The sequence below is a fragment of the Schistocerca nitens genome, chromosome 12 (assembly GCF_023898315.1).
Source record: "Schistocerca nitens isolate TAMUIC-IGC-003100 chromosome 12, iqSchNite1.1, whole genome shotgun sequence".
Taxonomy (NCBI): Eukaryota; Metazoa; Arthropoda; class Insecta; order Orthoptera; family Acrididae; genus Schistocerca; species Schistocerca nitens.
The window spans coordinates 189722331-189743014 of NC_064625.1; the positions used below are offsets into that span (position 1 = coordinate 189722331).

A 20684-nucleotide genomic window follows, 5' to 3' on the forward strand; every position below is an offset into this window, starting at 1 on the left:
GGGAGACCAAGAGATGAATACACTAAGCAGATTCAGAAGGATGTAGGTTGCAGTAGGTACTGGGAGATGAAGAAGCTTGCACAGGATAGAGTAGCATGGAGAGCTGCATCAAACCAGTCTCAGGACTGAAGACCACAACAACAACAACAACTGTTGATATTTCAGTTTACATATCATCATTTGGACACAGTGAGTGGAGCTGTGGACACTACAAAATAGAGTGCCGAGTGGAAAAGTTGGAACATTTGCAATATATTCTTTTGTTTGAGTTCAGTAGTGGGGTGACAGCAATGGGGGCAGCTGTGATAATACCATTGGACAGAGCACAGCAAGAAAATGGGTTTCTCGTTTAAGGAGGATTGCTTTAACATTAGTGATTTCCACATTCAGCAAGACCTTCGGAGTTTGATGAAGATTGTTTAAACACATTAATCCGCAATGATCCACATTTGTGTACTCGAGAACTGGCATATTTGATGAACTGTGACCATTCCACCGTCACACGAAATTTGCATCCAACGGGTCGTATCAAACGATGGGTGTACGGATAGTGAGGGCTGTACTGCATGCTCTAACCCAAAATCACAGAAATCAGCAGCTGGCCACGTATGCATCTCTGCGAGGTGTTATCACCACTGCTGATATTTAGTGTCAACAACCTTGACATCTTGCAGATCCAATTCCAGAACAATGACCAGGAAGACTGCGGGAAGTAACGCTATTCGACAAAAATGCCCCCTGCGTTCTGCTAGACTGACGAACACCCATCTTATTCACCTGATCTCGCATCCTCAGATTTTCACTTTCCCGCTCTCCGTCAAACGACCTTCGAGGAACTTCCTTTCTGGATGAAAATGCACTCTGAACATGTCTCATTGAGTTCTTTGTCTCTAAACCGTGTAGATTTCTACAGCTGTGGAATTGAAAAGTTACCCCAGCATTACCAGACTGTTGTAAATAGTGAAGAAAAATATACAGGATGTCCCCCACCCCGTTTATCTGATGACCATCTGCCAGGATAATGGAGGCCGGCCATAGAAGCAGTGAAACAGGCATCACGAATGTAACACTGAAGTGTGCAAATGCAATAATGGCAAGAGCGAATTATTCAGTTCCGCAACAAGTGTTTATTTACGGTTCGTACGTGTGTACAGAGTCGGTTCGTACTGTTCGGATATTATTCGAACAGAAGTTTCCAGGTGTCCGAGTTCCCAATTGTTATGCAGTTCACAAATTAGTGAATAAATTTTGTGAAATTGGAAGTGTTCAATACGAGAAGTGGAAACGACGAGATACAGTTCCCACAGAAGCTCGTCTCGATGACATTTCTTACAGCCTGGAAAATTCCTCTAAAAAGTCTCTTTAAGACGTCTTTCACAGCAGACACAAATATCGTGCACTTCTGTACTAAGCTGCTATAAAGTATCAGTGATCCTGTGCACACAGTTAAGTTTTGTGAATGGGTTGTCAAACGAGTGTGTGATAGTGAAATGGATCCTTACCTCATTTTGTTTCCAGACGAGGATCGGTTCCATTTACACGGGGACGTAATTCCCAAAACTGTCGACATTGGAGTGCTGACAGCCCTGTTGTGCTTCACGAGGAACCCATTTGTGATCAGAAAATAGGGGTTTGGCGCGCAGTTATTGGTGACAGAATAATAGGCCCAATTGTTTTTAATGGCACAGTTACAAGTGAGAGATACGTGCAAAACATTTTGCGACCATTTTTTAATGAACTGAGTGAAAGAGAATGAAGATTCGCATTTCTTCAATAGGATTCGGCAAGGACCCAGAAGCCCAATGTTTCTCTGCACGCAATTCACGATGTCTTTGACGGAAGAGTGATTAGTAACAATATCTGGACTACTATAAATCCCGATTTTACTCCGTGCAATTTTTATTTGTGGGCATCACTGAAGGACAAAGTGTACACAACAAATTCTCACACGATAGAGGAACTCGAAGATAAATTCCGTGAATCAATTCATTCAATATCTCAGAGAGAATTACACTGTGTGATTAATAAATTCTCAAGTAGCCGTCAGAAATGAGTGGAAAATAATGCCAGGCAGTTTCAGCATCTCCTCATGTGACACGGGTGAGTACAAAATTTATTTGCTTTTATTTTAAATGTAGTCGTGCCGTACCGCAGCAGTAGACGGACGACACGGCAGCTGATCGCCGGGCAACGCAGCACTCGCTGCCCAGTATCTACTACGCCACATGGGCAGTCGTCAGATAAATGGAACCTTGTATTACTGATGACTGAAGTCTCCGTTGTGTGTTCCTCTTATGTTTATTAAACTTATGAAATGTGCTATACAGTCATGCATCAACCCAACAGTTCAGTACCATAGCTGGGCTTTGAAACAGTTTGTTTTGTTGTTAGAAAAAGTGTTGTAAGATATTAGTTTTGAACAATTATTTTAGAAATCTGCAAAGATTTTCCTCATTACACTTAAACTCACTTATGAATATGTAATTTTTTGATTATAATTGTACAAAAGTGTTAATATTAATAATAATGTAAGACAATTTTCTGATTGTAATTTTTTTATGCAGAGTCTGGTGCAAGGGTAAGGAAGTTAGTAGGATAGAAATTGTGAACGGAGAGCTGTAGATACTTGTTTTTTTGTTGAGAAATTGTTGCTTTGACAGAGTTTGAAACAAACATGTACCATTCTTCAACCAGTTTATACAAAATTTGGTTGCCGTATTCAAAGTTGAGCGAATACCTACTTGAGCAGAAAGTTGGTGTCCTATTCCAGTTTCAATACAATCTAGACCTGTCATCAATGATCGTTAACAAGCCAATTTTATCACATAAGTGTTTATCAGTATTTTTGTACTCCTCTTGTGATAAATAAGGTGCAAAACAGGAATACATTCTTTAATTGGGTACACTGTTGCAGTTACATAAGTGACTATATAAAGGAGGAAACAAAGAGAGAGAGAGAGAGAGAGAGAGAGAGAGAGAGAGAGAGAGAGAGAGAGTGGGTGGGTGTGTGGGAGCGCAGGTGGGTGTGGGTGGGCACGAGAGAGAAAGATAGGTAACAAATCAACGGTCCTTTAACCAAAATTTCATGTTATCAATGGCTATATTTCAGAGAGTTTGATGAAAATTGTCTCTGTTTTAATGTGAGTGCTAATAACCTAATTTCTTGAGTGCACAAAATCATCAAATAATGAATCAGCAATATTGTAAAATGCATATCTTTATTTGCTTTCATAAAAAAACTGGCACATTGTATTAAAATTTACTTAGAAAACTGTACATATTTAAGTTACTCTGTGGTCAACACCTTTAAACGTCAACTTTATTTAAAAAAAATATACAACACTTGAGTATCTCAGTGTGAATAGTGTGCAGTTTCTGTTCTCTTGATAACATTGACATCTTTAGATAACACACACTCTTGCTTGAGTAACAGCAGGAGCAGAAACAAATTTAAAAGCCAACCAGGTTACATAGTTTCATTGTAATAGTAGACCCTGCTTACATGAAAGAATGGTGGGAATAAAATCTTAAGGCATCTATGTAACAGGATAACATATACAACCCTGGCTTTTCCACTTTATTTGTTACCAAGTAGTTTCTTACAAATTTAATATAATATTCATTTTCAAAACACTTATAAATTCACAGTTATCCACATTAAAAGGTATTAATGTAATTAACTAAATCATAGAAGAACATTGAATATTTTGTCAATATCTCTCTTTTTTTTTAAATTGCCAAGGACTTACCTTCCGAGGAAAATAGTTCTGATAAACCAATTTTGCATTAGTTTTCTGTATGAATAACTTGTATTTTACTCGCAGGTGTGTCATTAAATAATAATAATAACAAACTGAATGAGGAATATCAAAACCAAATTGAAAAGCACATATAGTATTTTTAACTTATTTGACATACACATTTAGCTTAAGGATTTCTGGCTTTATGCTGAAATAAAATTACACTTAGCTCACTAATCAGGTATAACAATCTCTTCAAACATTAAATCTATAGTAAACAAACTGCAATGCTGCATGCATTTCAGAATTATTTTTATAATCGTTTACCAGTTAGGAAAAATATATTGCAATTTTAAATTACATCAACTGTATTGTCTCATCAGTGCTAGTGGCAGCAAATTTTAATGCAAAATTTGAGCATATGCTCCAAAAGTTTATTTGGCTGCAACATACTTTGTACCAAGAATTAATAACCACAATTCAGTGAGGAGCATTTACAATAGCCTAGTATTTTGGCTACAGTTTATTGTTCTCACTGTACAAGCCCAATGTCACTGTCACTGAAATGTTTATAATGTTCTATATTAAATTGTTCGTGTTCGTATCAATTTATAAACAACAGAAAGAGTTGCACAAAGCACATTGTATTAATCTTACGGTTTAGGAGTGGATGTCAAATTTTAACACCGATAAGTGTAAGTACGAATGTTTGCGATCGTTGACACGATGTAACTTTTTCTACCAGCACAAATACGGGTGCATCGGTCATGCCTTCAGTAAATGTACATTCAGTATTTGTTCTCACTTTGTGCAGTCATAAGAGCACTGCCATCAAAAGCAAAAGATGTGTGTCAAAAGCAGTGTTTCAGCACAATTCACTCACTATCTCACATAATATTTGAGGCATATTTTCAGCACCTCACGTCGCTACAAACTCGGTCACACCGTGTCCTCGTATCGCACGGCATCCTCCGACAGGTTACACGGGACAAACTGAACTGCGTCACTGTATCATCTGCAAAAACCTGTTCTCTTCCAGCAGCGAAGTGAGTGACGAAGTGAGGTCGTTGACGACCATGTTGGAGGTGGGCGGTGCAGGCTTGGCCGTTTCCTCCGGCACGACGGGGCCACCCTGGGGTGGCGCGGCAGGGGACGGGACGAGTTGCGTCGTACTGGAGACGACCCCGGCGTCTCCGCCGCCCCCACCCCGGCCACCCCCGCCCCACGTCTGGCACTGCTGCACGTACTCGAGTGTACGCCGGTACGCCTCGTGGCGCATACCGCGGTACCCGGGGCTGGGTGCCCCCGGCGACGACTGGCTGATGTCGCGGCACTGGATCTCGCAGGGGGGTGCCGGAGGCTGGGGCGCAGGTGAAGCGTAGGACGACGGCGCACAGCCGGCCGACCGGACAGAGCTCGGAGCGGGTGGGAATGCCGGACTCCGATGCTGCTGCTGCAGGATGAGAAACAGCTCGTGAGAACCAAATCGATGACGAGAAAACACAAAAAACATTACCTCGAGGTCACCATCTCGAGCTACTTCCCGCATTTTGAGTTTCCTTTGATGTTATCACAACCTTTAAGATTGATTTTCACACAGATTTCTGCAAAAAGTGGATCATATTCCCCCTCAAAGCCTGCCTTCAGAGAAAGTCGAAAACGCGAGCTACACACAAAGTTATTGAGCGTATAGCACAGAGTTAGCGCAGTAAGTAAGATTTTCACTGACGGAATGTCGGTTCACCGCCACCTGTATTCCAGGTCCACAGTGTTTCGAATGGTGGGAAAGTATTCTGTGTCACTGCTTCAGTGATAATCATAATCTGGTGACAGAGACTCTAGTAATCAACTTCTTTCTGCTCACTGTATTGTATTATAACAGATTTAATTTCATTTGACAGTCATTTATACAAATAAATATCTCTTTTAAAGACACCTGTCTCTATAATGGGTTTTCACGAATCATTACTTCCGAGTGAAATACACCAATCCGTGTGCGAGACGTACAGTCTTGCGTCAGTACGACCCGATGACAGAGGTAAACGTTCCTCCTCACGCTGCTCTGTAACGTGACGGCAATTTCCACCTTCTGAACCGAATTACCTCCTTGTCAGCAACAAGCTGTAGATTTCGTGTCTATTGCTCTCTGTTTATAAAGACTGCCAACTTTAATATTTGAACCCACATTTGTTGCAAGTTTTATTTATTGTAATTTTATAATGATTCTCAACAATAAGTTCACATTAGAACACATGTCCAATGGTGTAAATAAAACACATTAAAAATATACCTAACTGGGATGAAGAGGAACCGGTGCAAATGTTTGTGTGTGTCAGCTCTCACTCAACCGCTGGCTTTGTGATTATCATGAAGGCAGTGGCTGAGTGAGTGCTGACACACACAAAAGCATGTGGTGTCACAAGGCTTAGGCCTGTCTCACCCCTCATTAAATCGACCAAGACTTATACGAATAATTGTAAGAACAATTATTATTATTATTAAGTTCTTTAAGTTTGTTTTTGGGTTTTCAGAAATACCGTGGGAAGAAAGTTTATTTATGTTGCAGATAACGTGGAACACGTTGCCCGACAATCACCACGAAAGTTCGACGTAGCGACAAGTGGGCGAGGAATAAAACGAATGCTGCAAACTACCGCGAGCCACGGAAGAGCCCGGGCCGCGAGGGCGTCGAGCTTCCTAGGTCATTGTCGGACAACGTCAAATCTTCGTAAACAGATCGATCGAGTCTTAAAAAGGTTCACGTAAAACGTATAGGCGGGTGACACATTAGGTGGGACCCGATGCCTGTAATACTTCCACAGTTATTAAAAAGTCGATAAATGGCAAAACCAATAGTTCATCATTTATACAGATAAAAAGTAGTAAAGATATAGGAAAGGAAGAGTTGCGGCGTCAGAACGAAAAGTGATACTTCACTCAGCAACGAAGAAGGACGTAAACAGCGGGCGTGGTGAAGACAAATCAACTGATAAAATAGTAAGTCTGTAATTAAGCATAAAGCCGTGTAACACTGCAAGTGCATTTACTTTTTCATTCTGAACGTGTCCAATGGTGTACATGAAACACTGAGGGAAAAGTACTTCGTGAAACCACATTAAAAAGATATTCGCGTTCTAATGCACAATTTATTATTGATAATCATTATAAAATACAGGCAAATAAAACTTTTAATACAATATTGGTTAAAACACTTAAGTTGGCAGTCTTTATAACAGAGAACAATAGCCACGACATCTACTGCTTGTCGTGTTTCCTACGCTATCCTGTCAGTCAGTTGAAAAATGTAAAATGCGGGTTTTCTTGCACTTAGAACTCACACACCAACTACAGGAGGCAGTGAGCAGCAGGCGCACATTTAAAAGTAGACAAAACTGCCAGACAGGGTCCTTCTTCAGATTTAGAAATGCGTGCAAATACACGCACTCGTGAACACACACACTCGGCACCATAACTACTACTAAAATCACATCCATTTCAGATGTGAGCACGGTTCTGCTTGGTTGATTATTTAACATATTCATAACGTACTGCTGGTGGAACAGCAACCAACAGAACACTGAAAAAGTATATTTTGTGCCTACAGTCGCAGTTTATTTATTTTGCCTACCGGCTACGGGATTCAATAGACAGTACCACCCTGGCCACAGTTGTCATGCTCGCTTCCCAAATACGTGTGTGTTGACTGAATGTAATAAATCTAGCAAGCACGTCTCTGAACTGATTCGATGGCTTACTTTAATCTGGACTACTGGTGATCCCAAACACTAGAGCAACACTGAAGAATGGGTTCTCCAAGTGTTCTATATGTGACCTCCATTACGGATGAGCTTCACTTTCCTTAAATTCTCCCAATAAAGCAAAGTCAACAATTCACCTTTCCTACAACTGGCCGTACATCCTCTTTCCACGTCACGCCGCTTTGCAACGTTATGACTAGATATTTAACAGATCACTACTGCACGACTAATATTATATTTAAACACTACAGGTTGGCCTTTTTTACTCGTCTGCATTAACTTAAATTATTAGAACAACTCACCTTCCGTCACACCCGACAGAAATTCTAGACACGCTAATGTGTATTATCCTGCATCCACTTAATGACAACGGTTTTCAGTGCATTACAGCATCATCGGCAAACAGTCACAGATTGTTGCTCATCCTATCTGTCTCTGTCACTTTCTTTATGTATTCAGAGTGAGTCAGGAGGAAGGACACAGGCTTTGAGGGATAATAGTATTAGTGATTCTGAACAAAAAATTTCATACAGACATACAGCCATTCCGAACAGTTTGCAAGATAGAAGACATTTAATGTACACTGTTACTTATTTTATCTCTTATTCTAACATTGTCATTATTTGCAACGTACCACAATAGTATAGAGGAAATTGAGAAGAACAATTGATACAGGACACAAGTAGTCTACCAAATTGGAAAACTACTTCAAACTGGCCTACGAAAACTACCTGAGCGCAGAGTTTGAGATTTTCGATATTCTCTCGTTCTCATCGTGCAAACTATTGGTTCTAGAGCAAAAATGAATAAGACTTTTTTGTACGTCCTTAATGTAGTTTAATTTTTCACTGTTATACGTTTTCCCTGGAGGGTGTGCATTTTGTGTTATTCGAGAAAAACACACAAAAGTGACATTATTTCTCATATCTCGGAAACCGTTCAGAATAGGGCATACGTCCGTACGATTCTCTTTTTTATGCGGGATCGTTAATACCGTCATCCCTCACATCACCTACCTCTCCTTCCGACATCCTGTACTGAGAACAAGAATGGTCCTATTGCATTTCCCTGACGGTGCCTTCTCCTTTGCCAAACAGTCACTGTCAGAGTTCTAATAATTAAAAAGTCAAACCAGTGTCTCCTCAGCTCCCCTACGACACGGCCATAGGAGACACTGCGAGCGGGAGGGAGAGCGTAGTGTACCTGGCCGAGGCTCCTCTGTTGGAACTGGAGCGAGGTCGCGCCTTGCTGCGAGTAGCCGGACCAGCTGTCGGACGACTGCTGCACCTGCGGCAGCAGCTGCGGCGGCAGGTGGTGGGCCTGCCTGCAGCTGCCGCAGCACGGCGGTTGCGTCTGCGGTTGCGGCTGCGGCGGCTGGTGGGAGTGCGGGTGGTGCTGCGGCGGCGGCGGCGGCGCGCCGTACTGCTGCCGGTACGAGCAAGGCACGTGGGCTCCCCCGTACTGCGAGTGGGGGTGGTACTGGGAGGCGGAACCCGCGGCTCCGTAGCCGCCGCAGGGGGCGGGGCCGGAGGCGGGCGGAGCCGCGGCGGTCGGCGGCACCCGCAGGGGCTGCGCCGCCCCCTGCTGCCACGCGCCGGGGCCCGGACCCGCGGGGGCGGCCGCGCCTGCGGCCGGGCTGGCCAGCGGCTGCTGGTCGAGTCCACCCCCGCTCTGATTCACCTGCGACTGCAGAAAGTGTCGTCAGATTAAGGAGAGGAATCTTTCCAGTGCTCGGAACTATTTTTTACCGTGTCAGGTCTTTCGAGACTAGAAACGGTAAGAGACAGAATTTTTACCTTTGTATAGACCGCTTATGTCAACAAACCTTGCTTCTAATGAGGGCAATTAGGAAGCCAAAACCTGTAATCTGAGCATTTTGTAACAAAAATACCTCTACGATAAGTGCGCAGTCTGACTTGCGAGTGACATTGTGTGAATTAGGCAAAGAACGAGAGACATTGTACTGAAGTGACCCGTATCCTTCATACTAAATAACCCAATCCACATTTTGTCACACAAAGCATATGTTAATACAATGATTTGTTTATTTATTTATGTTTTTACTCATAAATTTGCTGCCAATGTCTGCAACAGACTGATTTATCTGATATGGAAGAATCTAAGTGATCAGTCATGTAAATACTACTGTTTTTCGATTTACACATAACCTGTGAGGATGTCATATACCAGACAAAATCACATAGTGATATAATACTATAAGCAATATTTCATTAACCGAAACCTAAAGAAGAACAAAACTTCAAGACCAAACTAGTACAAACAGACAGAAAAAGACCTGAGAGAATTAGGGTCTCCAAATCTACACGGTAAAAATGAAATCAGAAAAATCACAAACACACGGGGTTTCGAGGAAGAAGAGAGAAAAACTAACCGACATACGTGGTCTACACAACGAAAGGTAGCCCATTCATTGTTTATGAAGGAATACTGGTTGAAAAGAAAGGCCCACAAATGTCGATTATGAGTGGTCCTAAGTGATCCATCCGCGAAGAAGAAGAAGAATTGAGCACCTGAGGCAAGAGATTCGGTACGGAGTCAATATGGGGGGGAACAGCAGAGGAGTGTAGGTTTGGCACAGTCTTTGTAAATTTTGGGGGTGTTAATTTTTGTGAGGAAGTTTGATTACCGTATTTACTCGAATCTAAGCCGCACTTTTTTCCGGTTTTTGTAATCCAAAAAACTGCCTGCGGCTTAGAATCGAGTGCAAAGCAAGCGGAAGTTCTGAAAAATGTTGGTGGGTGCTGTGACAACTAACTTCTGCCGCTGAATATATGTAGTGCTACACAGGCATGCTTTGTAGGCACAATGATGAATACTGGCACCAAAACTTCTGTGTCAGTAAATAAATTTAAAAAAAAGGGTGGAAGACGAGCTTTTTTCTCCGCCCTGAGTTTCGACCACTGGACTTTCATACATTATCCAACAAAGTAAATACAAATTCCGTATTGTTCATCTTCGAATGTAGCAGTACTTCAATGCACTACAAAAATCCGACTGGCAAGACTGTTTGCGATGTTTGTCAATATGGCTAACTCGACGTTCTGAATTTTTTTTAACTGTGAGAAGAGATGGTTGCTAATAGGAACTTTTACGAATTGTGAATCAGATGCAGTATTCTCTTCACCATAAGAATAATACGAATATAAACATTTTGCAATGTATTGTTTCGTGTTTGCTGCTATCTCATTTAAATCCTGTCTGCCTAATAAACTACGAAACTTGAGTGAGACAACAGCAAGCGCGGAAGAATATACGTGTCGTGTCATGTTTATATTCATATTATTCTTATACCTAATAGCGATACACTCAGAAATGAAGCATGGCAATTGACTAGATTTTTAAATCTAGGACGACTCTAATTTCTGTGCAGAATGTAATGTACTAAAGAGGCGCTTGCAAAGATATTCAAACGGAGAAAAATTTTCGCAAAACTCTCGTTCAGAACATCTTCTATCATACGCAGTCTATTATTTGGTTCTTGTTGATCATTACCAAAGAAAGCAGCAGTGTAAGTAACAACAAGTAGCAGTCTCTTGCCATTGTTTCGCTAATGAGACGATTCCTCTATTTTATTTATTTATTTATTTTTTTTTTTTAAATTGTAAGCAGCGGTAGCCATGCCGCAAGCGGCGACAGGCCATAGACACGCACTATCAGAATGCGACAAACAATGCATGACACAGTACGTCACTATAAGCTGAAAATGCATTACTGTAAACACCTATAACAAAGAAAACGGTGCTTATCAGATCAAAGAAAAATAAGCAATGAATTCAAACCAGACGAAGCACGTGAAAAAGGAAGGGTACCCGTATAAATACGGACGGAGCGCCTGACGCGTAGCAATGGCTACCTGGTAAAGCTTAACTGCTAAGCTTACGACTCGAACCAAACTACTGTAGCTGTATCGTCATTCATTCGACCTAAATTGTGTCTCATATTATAATGAACCAACTTTGTTTCGATTTGGAGGTGCAGCCTAAAACTTTTCTCTCCCCTTGAATTTCGAATCTCAAATTTCAGGTGCGGCTTAGATTCGGGAAAATTTTTTTTCCTTGATTTCGAGTCTCATTTTTCAGGTGCGGCTTAGATTCAAGTAAATACGGTAATTAAATGGAAGTGGTAAAATGAATAATTTCTTTAGGCAAAGTTCTACAGGAGTAATTCCGCAACCGTAGGAAACAGATCGTTACAGTACTTAGCTGAAATTTTAATTCGTTCACGGTACAATTTATAGTGTACGCGAAAGTGGGCCTTGACGCACCTGGTAGAGGTGTTGCTGCTGCTGGTGTGGGAACACGTGTTGCTGGTGCTGCTGTTGGTACCCCTGGACGGCCGGAGACGGGCTGCCGTGGCAGTGGTAGGCTCCGCCGCCGTGGCAGTAGCTGCCGTTCCCGCCGTACACCTTGTGCTGGTGGTGCTGACGGTAACAGCCGTAGCCGGCACTGCCGCCCGCGAAGTCGTGCGCCTGCTGCCGGTGCGGCGACACGGGCGCGTGGTGGCACGGCACGCCGGCCGCGGCCGCAGCGCAGCCTCGGTGCTGCTGTTGCTGCTGCGGCTGCGCCGGAGGGAGTTGGTGCGCGGGTCCGCCGCAGGGGCCGTAGTGGTGCGGGGGCACCGGGGGTCCCGCCTGCTGTGGCGACGGCGGGACGTAGCTGCCGCAGGGCTGCGTGGGGGGCGGGAGCTGCGGCGGCGGGTCCTGCTGCTGCCGGTAGCCGACGGTGTCGGCGGCGGTCGGTGCCGGCGCTGCCGTCGGGAGCCGCGGGCTCTGGGCGTCCTTCGAGTTGTCCGCCACCTGCAAGGTGTCGGCGATTGCAGTTGCGGTGCAGTTGACACTCGCGAGCTTTCCGGCCACCGTCGTCACCGTCTTCAAAGGTTAAATCTAGTGGCTGTCGGGAGGAAACTTGACATCTGCGGTACCCGACAAGTTTAATTTCTTAAGAAAATAGAGGTGACAGCTTTCGGCCCCTCGAACTCTTTTAACACACTCAGTTATCCGTTCGGTGTGTTCTGTGAACCCCATCGTGAAGAAGAACCTTCTGTGATGTGGAATAAGTCGAGGTGTAATTTAATGATAAGGCACAGACATTAAATAAATGTATTACATGTGCTGCATCGACAATAAGCTAGCACTCTCCTGCTTAATGCTAATCGTACTTATATCGGATAAATTTAACTGAGTAAATTAAACGATGGGAATTCCAGGACGGAATAACAGCAGTGTGAATTAGGTTAGGTTGCAACCCACCACACAGATATGGCAGTGTGCAGTAAAAAGTGTATTTAGAGGAAGACTGTTCAACATTAGTTTACACGCACTCACACACATGGCCACTGTCATCTCCAGACCGAGCTCAATTATTAAGACGAGTGTCGAGACTGGGTATTGTGTTCCTTACATTTAAATATAAAAATATAGAAAATCTTTACCTTTGATAGGAGTGTTGTTATTTACGAGGAACCATTAGTTTATTTATGAACTACAGAAATCGATAGTTCCCATACATCGAGCATATTTACTTATTTATTTATTTAAATTAGTCACACTTGGCAACTTTCGAAAAGGGCTATCAGTAAAACTTCTGTGCGACCAAAAATCTAATGATTTCTGACATACACCAGCTTGACAAAAATAATAACACTTCTGAGCTACAAAATACAATCCCTGCTTTAAACAGAATACTTCAATAAAAGCACATCTACTTACATGATAGGCCAATGGTTTGTAGATGAACATAACAATCAAGAAGAAATCCATGTTGAACAGTAGCAGGCACGGTGAACATTGGCCAAATGCTAGTTCGACTTTTAAAGTCGTAGTTGTGGCCTTTTTGGCTTCCTGCAAAAAGTCTTGAGAAACCGTTTTGTCACAACAGGGACCAGAACTCCTGGTCTTCAAAAAAGAAATAGTGATTCACTGGAAACGGAATGGGGACACACGGACAGTCGTCAACCTGAGCAACGAGCAGCTTGATGAGGCCACCTCAAAAGCACTCGGCAAGGGCCTCAACTTTGCAGTGACTCCCAGAAGCGTACCTGTTGCAGCCTTCATCAGTTCGGTTGAGCAGGTCGTCAACACACTACCTTCCAACGTGCCTGAAGAGATCCGCAGGGAGACCCGCAGGGCACTCACCAAGACGAAGCCCCCCAAATCCAACATCTCGAGCGAGGAGAGGGTGGCAGTCGGGGAGCTACGGGAGGGTGACAGCATTGTAGTTCTGCCAGCTGATAAGGGTAACTCCACGGTCATCTTAAACGAGTTGGAGTGTGATAGGAAGGTGCAACAACTTGTGGAAGAAACTGCTTACACACCACTAGATGGTGACCCCACTGACAAGGTGGACAAGAGGACCCGGAAGTTGCCGAAGGAGACAGGTCTACCTGAACAGGTTATCAAGAAGCTTCATCCCAAAGCACCTGTACCACCCAGGCTCTTACGGACTCCCCTAGGTCCACAAGGAGGGGGTCCCTCTTCGACCTATTGTCGGTAACATCGACGCAGCGACATACCTCACTGCACAACACCTGAAGAAGAAATTGGCACCATATGTGGGCAAATGTGCACACCACATTCGGAACTCGGTGGACTTCCTAAAACGGCTAAGGCAGCAACACACCGTGGACTCCGACATCGTGGTCAGTTTCGATGTGGTGTCGCTCTTCACGCGAGTGCCACTCACCGATTCACTCAGTATCATTGGAGAGAAGTTTGATGGTGCCCTGCTAGACCTGTTCAAGCATGTACTGACCTCAACATATTTTCTTTATGGGGGTCAATTTTATGAGCAAACGGAAGGAGTGGCAATGGGCAGCCCTTTATCACCAGTGGTGGCCAACCTTTTCATGGAAAGGTACGAAGAGGAGGCACTTGCATCAGCCACATACCAACCCAAGTGCTTTCTTAGGTATGTCGATGACACTTTTGTCATTGGACCCCGTGGCAGGGAGAAGCTAGATGACTTTTTGGAACATCTAAATTCACGCCACCCAAGTATAAAATTTACTATGGAGCTAGAGGAGGATGGACAGCTCCCATTCTTGGATGTCCTGGTCAAGAGGAAGGCAGGTGACACTCTGGGGCACAGTGGGTGTCGTAAGCCCACCCACACTGACTTATACCTTCAAGCCAGTAGCTGCCACCACCTGGCACAGAAGAATGGAGTCTCGAAGAGATTAGTTCACAGGGCTCGGGCTCTGTCAGATACGGAAAGTCTGGCCACAGAGATAGAACATCTACAGCTGGTGTTCAGCAGAAATGGATACTCGTCCACAGACATCCAAAGGGCACTTTGTGCTACCAGCCGACCACAGGGTACACAAGAGGAGCCAGAGGAGGCAAAGAAGGTGGCATACCTGCCATATGCTGGACCTATTTCTGCAAAGATCAGCAGAATTCTTTCAAAATATAATATGTCCACCCTCCAAAATTGGGACAATGCTAGGGAGTGTGAAGGACAACCTGGGTCTACGTAAACCAGGTATTTACGACATCCTGTGCCAGTGTGGAAAATCGTACATTGGCCAGACAACTAGGATGGTGGACATCAGGTGCAAAGTACACCAGAGGCACACCAGACTCGGACAGGCAACCAAATCTGCCATAGCGGAGCACTGTCTGGGGCTCGGTCATTCAATGGACTACAACAACACCAAAATTGTCATACAGACTCCAAGATTTTGGGACAGTGTCATAAAGGAGGCCATCAAGATCAAGGTCACAGACAACCTAATAAACCGAGACAGTGGTTACCAGCTCAGCGCGGTGTGGAGTCCGGCTCTGGACCTTATCAGGGGCCGACGAAAAGAACCGAGAAACTCCTCAAGAAGTAGTAACACCACAGGAGAAGCGCCAGGCAGGCGAGGACCGCGAACGCAACTCCATACGCAGGATGGACCTCTGACAGCCGCCACGGCTGCAGATGATGGACGAGCCGAGCACAGACGACTGCCAGAGCACAAGGGAAGTTCCAACACCTCAGGAGCAGCATCAGGTGGGCACGGACCGCGAACGGAACGCCTCAGAGAGCTGCCACAGATGGCGACCGAGTCGGGTGCGGACGTCGGAGGGAGCACCGGGGAAGAGACGACACATTACAGGTAGCGCCAGGCGAGCGCGGACGGCAGAGAGAGCACCCAGCGCTCTCTGGGCATAAATACTGGACAACATCCTCCAATACGGCAGTCTCAGGTAGCACCCGAAGAAGGCAATGAGCTACATGGCCAAAATATTGTGCCAGAGCGACACAAACATCCGGCAGTAGACCCGGTTATTCCACATGTCAACATTCAATTTGTTAAATACAGGAATAGTCACATGAAGGAAAGTGCAAAAGGCCTTCCCTCATATGTTGTAGCAGAAGTCTTACTTTTTAGGATGGGTCTGTCACATCTGAAAGAATGTTGTATTCTTCTAGGGGCACGTGTAGTAGCAGAATCAAGAATTCTACTCTTCTGGTACTCTTTGGATCCACTTTGTTCAACACTACGTATTCTGAAAAATGTCATTGTTGTGCAAATGTTTTGGGTACATAATATTACTTCCTCCTTGAAGGAAAAAAAAAAGAAAGAAAGAAAGAAGCAGATCCCATTGGTCCTATAGTCTACCCAAACATCTGCATGTGTCGGAATTTTCTTTGCCTCTTTATTGTGCAAGTTCTGAAAATCTTCTCTTCTTTTGACACTATTCTCTAAAGAATAAAATATACCAACAAGGATCCCATCCACTTTAACCTGTTTCAGCCGCTAGATTAATCAGGTGGCGAAAACAACCTATGATGGCAATACCTGGTTGAACTGGCTTCATAACTGCTGAAGCCCCAATTTTGTGCCCTATCATGACAGGAGCATTGTCAGAGAAGAAAGCCACACAGTTTTCACTTGGTACGTTATGATAATTCAACTGTAATAACATCAGGCCACCTATGTTTTGCCCTGTCAAGTCCCCGTCTAATGCTGGTATGGATCGCACAGTGCTCACTACTTTTTGTCATGGAATATCACAGAATGTAACAACAAAAGGATACAAACTAGCAGTCATATCATTGCCAAAGAAAATGATCCATTCTGAAGGCACTTAACAAGTTTAGATGATGCTTTTTTTTTTTTTTTAATACAATGCATGTCATTTTCGTGAGGCCACAGCTATATTTCTTTGCAAATTCTGATGTGGGAAACATCTTCCTACATAAACCACACTTAAGGACATATTGTGTTCCAGCAGAAAGGAAGTAAACAGACTCTCGGCCCTAATTATGTCACTATCTATGTTTCCCGACTTGGCAAAAGAAGTGTTGACTTTCTTGTTACCCTGCTTCAATTTAACACAGCTTACATGTTTACCACACTTCACATGATTACCATGTTCAATATTAATATCACACCCACATACCATGCAAAAGTCAAATTTTTCTGCCTTTCTTGATTTTAGTATGCACAGAAAGTCAACATAATTTGATTCTTTGAATGTCTGGAAGTACTGTTTCTTGCTGGATTTATTCATGAATCCTACAGTAGAAATATAGTGTATAAAAATGTCCAAGAACAAATGTCTCAATACACACTGAAACACTGAAAGGAACCTGGATCACTGAACATCATATAAAACTAGAACATAAACACTCAAGCCAGTCAAACATGTCATTGAAACGTGTCACAACACACAAAGTCTTAAACCATTAAATGAACACAACACCAACCTCATACAAGAATCTGCACATGGTGAAAAAAACACACACACAAACACACACATGTGAAACGAATGTAGTTAGTCCACATGTGGTCAAAAAATATAGGTTAAATCACAATAAGCGAATGGAGTGGTTCAAAGAATTCATAAAGCTGAGTCTGTCAACACCTAAGGTTCACATGAAAGAACTGTTACCCCAGCTTTAAATTCTGTTCCAATGCCAACTCAAACATCGCATGGTTAGAAGTACCAATCATATAAAAGAATGAGTTATAGACTATCTTAGACATGTCTTCAATCCATGCAAATAATCGACAGTATGGAAGTAAGGTGATTATCGAATGTTAATGTTCCAAACTTTTGTCCACAAAGTCAATCCGTAAAACTGTAAAATGCCACCATTTCCATAAATTTTACAGATAAACCATAAAATTTGGCAGGTTTGAATAAGTCAATGACTTGAAATATGGGAAGAGATTTATGAGGTGAAAATGGATTTTATTTTCTATCAAGACTTTGTGGGAAAATATATTTTTCATTGAACAAGAAAACAGTCATTACATTTTATGATAAGCTCAAACTATTTCAAGAAAGTGATAAATTCTCACACAACATGGCATCAACAAACATAACACTGGACAGAAGTACCACTACAAGACCACACTTTGAATGGCTACCATACCAGAACACCCCAACTCAGTTTGGATTTGGAATCGTCTACCACCCAGCCTCACATGATATTCCACCTGTGTCTCTTACATTTTGTAAAAGTGTACAAAACTCAAGAAAATGTCCTTACACAGTGATATGTGTCCACAGCCAACACAGCTCACTCACACCCTATAATGTAACTGCCAATGTCGTGTTGTGTTGTGGAACACAACACGCAGAACTAATATAGAAATACGATACACACATATTTTCATATTCATAATTTATCTTTTAATCGTTACATCGAACTTTAGTTTTGCATTGGTGTTCCTCAATTTTAGTTATTTCTTTACAATTTTTCTGTTGTTTATGCTCACAATTCAGGAAACAGACTTTCCTAAAAAGACATCAGTCTTGTGAAAGTTGAATTTACAGAAGAAGTGAACACAATCATTAATTCTGAAGTTCTTGTAGATGAGTGTTGTAGCTCATTAAATTGAAATACGTGACAGTAGCCCTACTACAAAAAGATCAAGATCTCAAAAGCTGGTGTTAACGGTTTCCTGTTACATGTTTGTGTGGACCATACACCAGTCCTCTATAGGTAACTTGTTGTCTTTACTTATTTTACGTGTTTGTAATTAGGTTGCTTTAAAATATCAAATAATCTGCAATAAGACTCCTGTTGTGAAATTACTTGGATGTAAAATTTTAATATCATAGGTTATAATAAAGAGAAAAGTACAGGTTCAACATCAAAACTCTGTAAATGTTAACACGAGTCTGACAGTGGGAGTCAGTTTGGAATAGTTTCTGGTCAGTAATACTTCTTGTATTACTGTATGATGGTGAGACTGTACTCGAATTTATAAGTAAATTGGAATTTATGATTGTGGAAGACTGCAATAAATTAATGGGGAGATTTATAAATTCTGAGCCAGGTTATTGCTTTGAGATCAGTATCCAAACTTGTTTATTCAACATGCAAGTAAATACGGTTTTTATAACCATTCCGACAATATCTGTTTCATCGCACGTACGTGGTGATATATAGTGGGACATTTTATCGACAAAATCATCTGCCAAATTAAGTTTTGTACAATATTTTGAAGTTTAACGACGAGAAGACGAAACACGGGAAAACACGTCAAGAGATCGCGCCACCTACCTCGCTGAGGTACTGCAACATGTCGTCCGGGATGACGAGCTTGTTCTCGACCATCTCGCCCTCGGCCACCTCGTCGAGCACCACCTCCTGGTTGGGGTGCAGTTCCCGCGGAGGGATGGGCGGTAGTATGGCGGATGCGGGCCGCGAAGGGGGCGGCGGTGGCCGCTGGAGCTGCTCGGGGGGCGGACCGACGGGCGTGCAGGACTGGGGTGGCGCCCCCGTGCCACAGCCGGGCGGCCGAGCGGCAGCGACTCCGGATGCGGTCGCAGTGGGTGGCTGTGCGCACCCACCGCCCGTGTGCGCCAGGAACTGCTGCTGCTGCAGTGACATGTTCTGCGTCTGCAATGGGGCAGGTAGTGGTGTTCGAGTGAGACACGACTCGTAACTGTCTTATCAGGATAGCGATTTAGTTAAATAAGCAATTCCAAATTTATAGAAAGGTACACAATACATGAAGTTTGTGATACATCATATGTCAAAGTATGAAACAATTGTTTCTTTTGAATTTCTTAAGTCAAATGCAGAAAATATGTGTGAAATAGTGGAAAAGACTAATATTTTGGAATTCTGGGAATTTTTATTTTTTTAGTGTGTTTTTCCCAGTTTTCTCTTTGATAAAAATATTCCCGGTTGTTCCGGAGTGTGTACACCCTGGACATAGGCCAAAATGTCATTCTGATTCTTTGCAAGACATTTTTTTTGAAAGGTACACGAACTGAAATTCATATTTGGACACGTCTTAACACAGCTGGCACCTAGCTCAAGGACAAGGAAATCATCATTACCTGTGGCTACAGCAGGATGGAGCTCCAACAGAGTTTATTCACACGTAAGAGTTCCTCGACGAACAATTTTGACGCCACACTTCAGTAACGTGTTAAGGAAGCTTTTTGAAGGATACATAACTTTTACAGGTAAGTGCTTCAATACTAGGGTGTGTAAGTGGACGAGGAAAAAAAATTCCCAGATTTTTCCTGGATTTCACACTTAAAAATCCTTCTGGATAAAAAAAACACTTTTCCGTGTTAAGTTACAATATACCTTTCTTCATAACTGTAAAACTTATCAATCCATTGAATCATTACGGTTTTATACAATGGCGTAGAATTTCCCGGCACCTAACAAAAAAGGGGGAAAAACACGTTTTGGAAAGATCTGTGATTTGCAGCAATGTGTAAGCTGCACATTTTTGTATTACGAAAATGTAAATTCGAATTCCACCAAACACCACATGTTACTTTCCGAAGCACTTAAATCGAGATTGCGATGCGCTTTTGTAAGCCAGTCATATCTCACGTTATGTGATCTCACCAGTTGATGACTGCGGATATTCCGAGGGTAGTACACTTGATTAGTCAGCCAATAGCAACATCACTGTTAAGTAGCACGACCACACAAATAGGAAAAGTTAACGGTTTAAATTAATATACACAGTATTGTTACAAGAACATTAGAGTTTTCACATATAATATTGGTCTCTACGATTAATAAGCAGCAAGAGAATCTAAGCTTTCACATATAAGGTTGATCTTTTTTGCGCATGTTACACTTTAAGATACTTCACCACAAATGTGCCAGTAAAATTTTTAATAGCGACATAAACATCTGATCATGTGGGCTCGAAATTCGTCCTCAAAGAGTTGAATTTCTTATATCACAGA

At 42.8% G+C, this 20684-nt stretch overlaps 1 protein-coding gene across 1 annotated transcript in view; it reads right to left on the minus strand.

Annotated features, from left to right (window-relative positions):
* Positions 1-3216: 3216 nt before the first annotated feature.
* The window catches only part of LOC126215009 (transcriptional activator cubitus interruptus-like), a gene marked incomplete at its 5' end in the record, with an annotated part of 126893 nt that continues 109425 nt past the window's right edge, over positions 3217-20684 (minus strand). The window contains 4 exons of the mRNA XM_049941634.1: positions 3217-5193; positions 8702-9184; positions 11784-12314; positions 19024-19362. Of these exons, the coding sequence (XP_049797591.1) occupies positions 4744-5193; positions 8702-9184; positions 11784-12314; positions 19024-19362 (1803 nt within the window). The remainder of the gene's footprint in view (positions 5194-8701; positions 9185-11783; positions 12315-19023; positions 19363-20684) is intronic.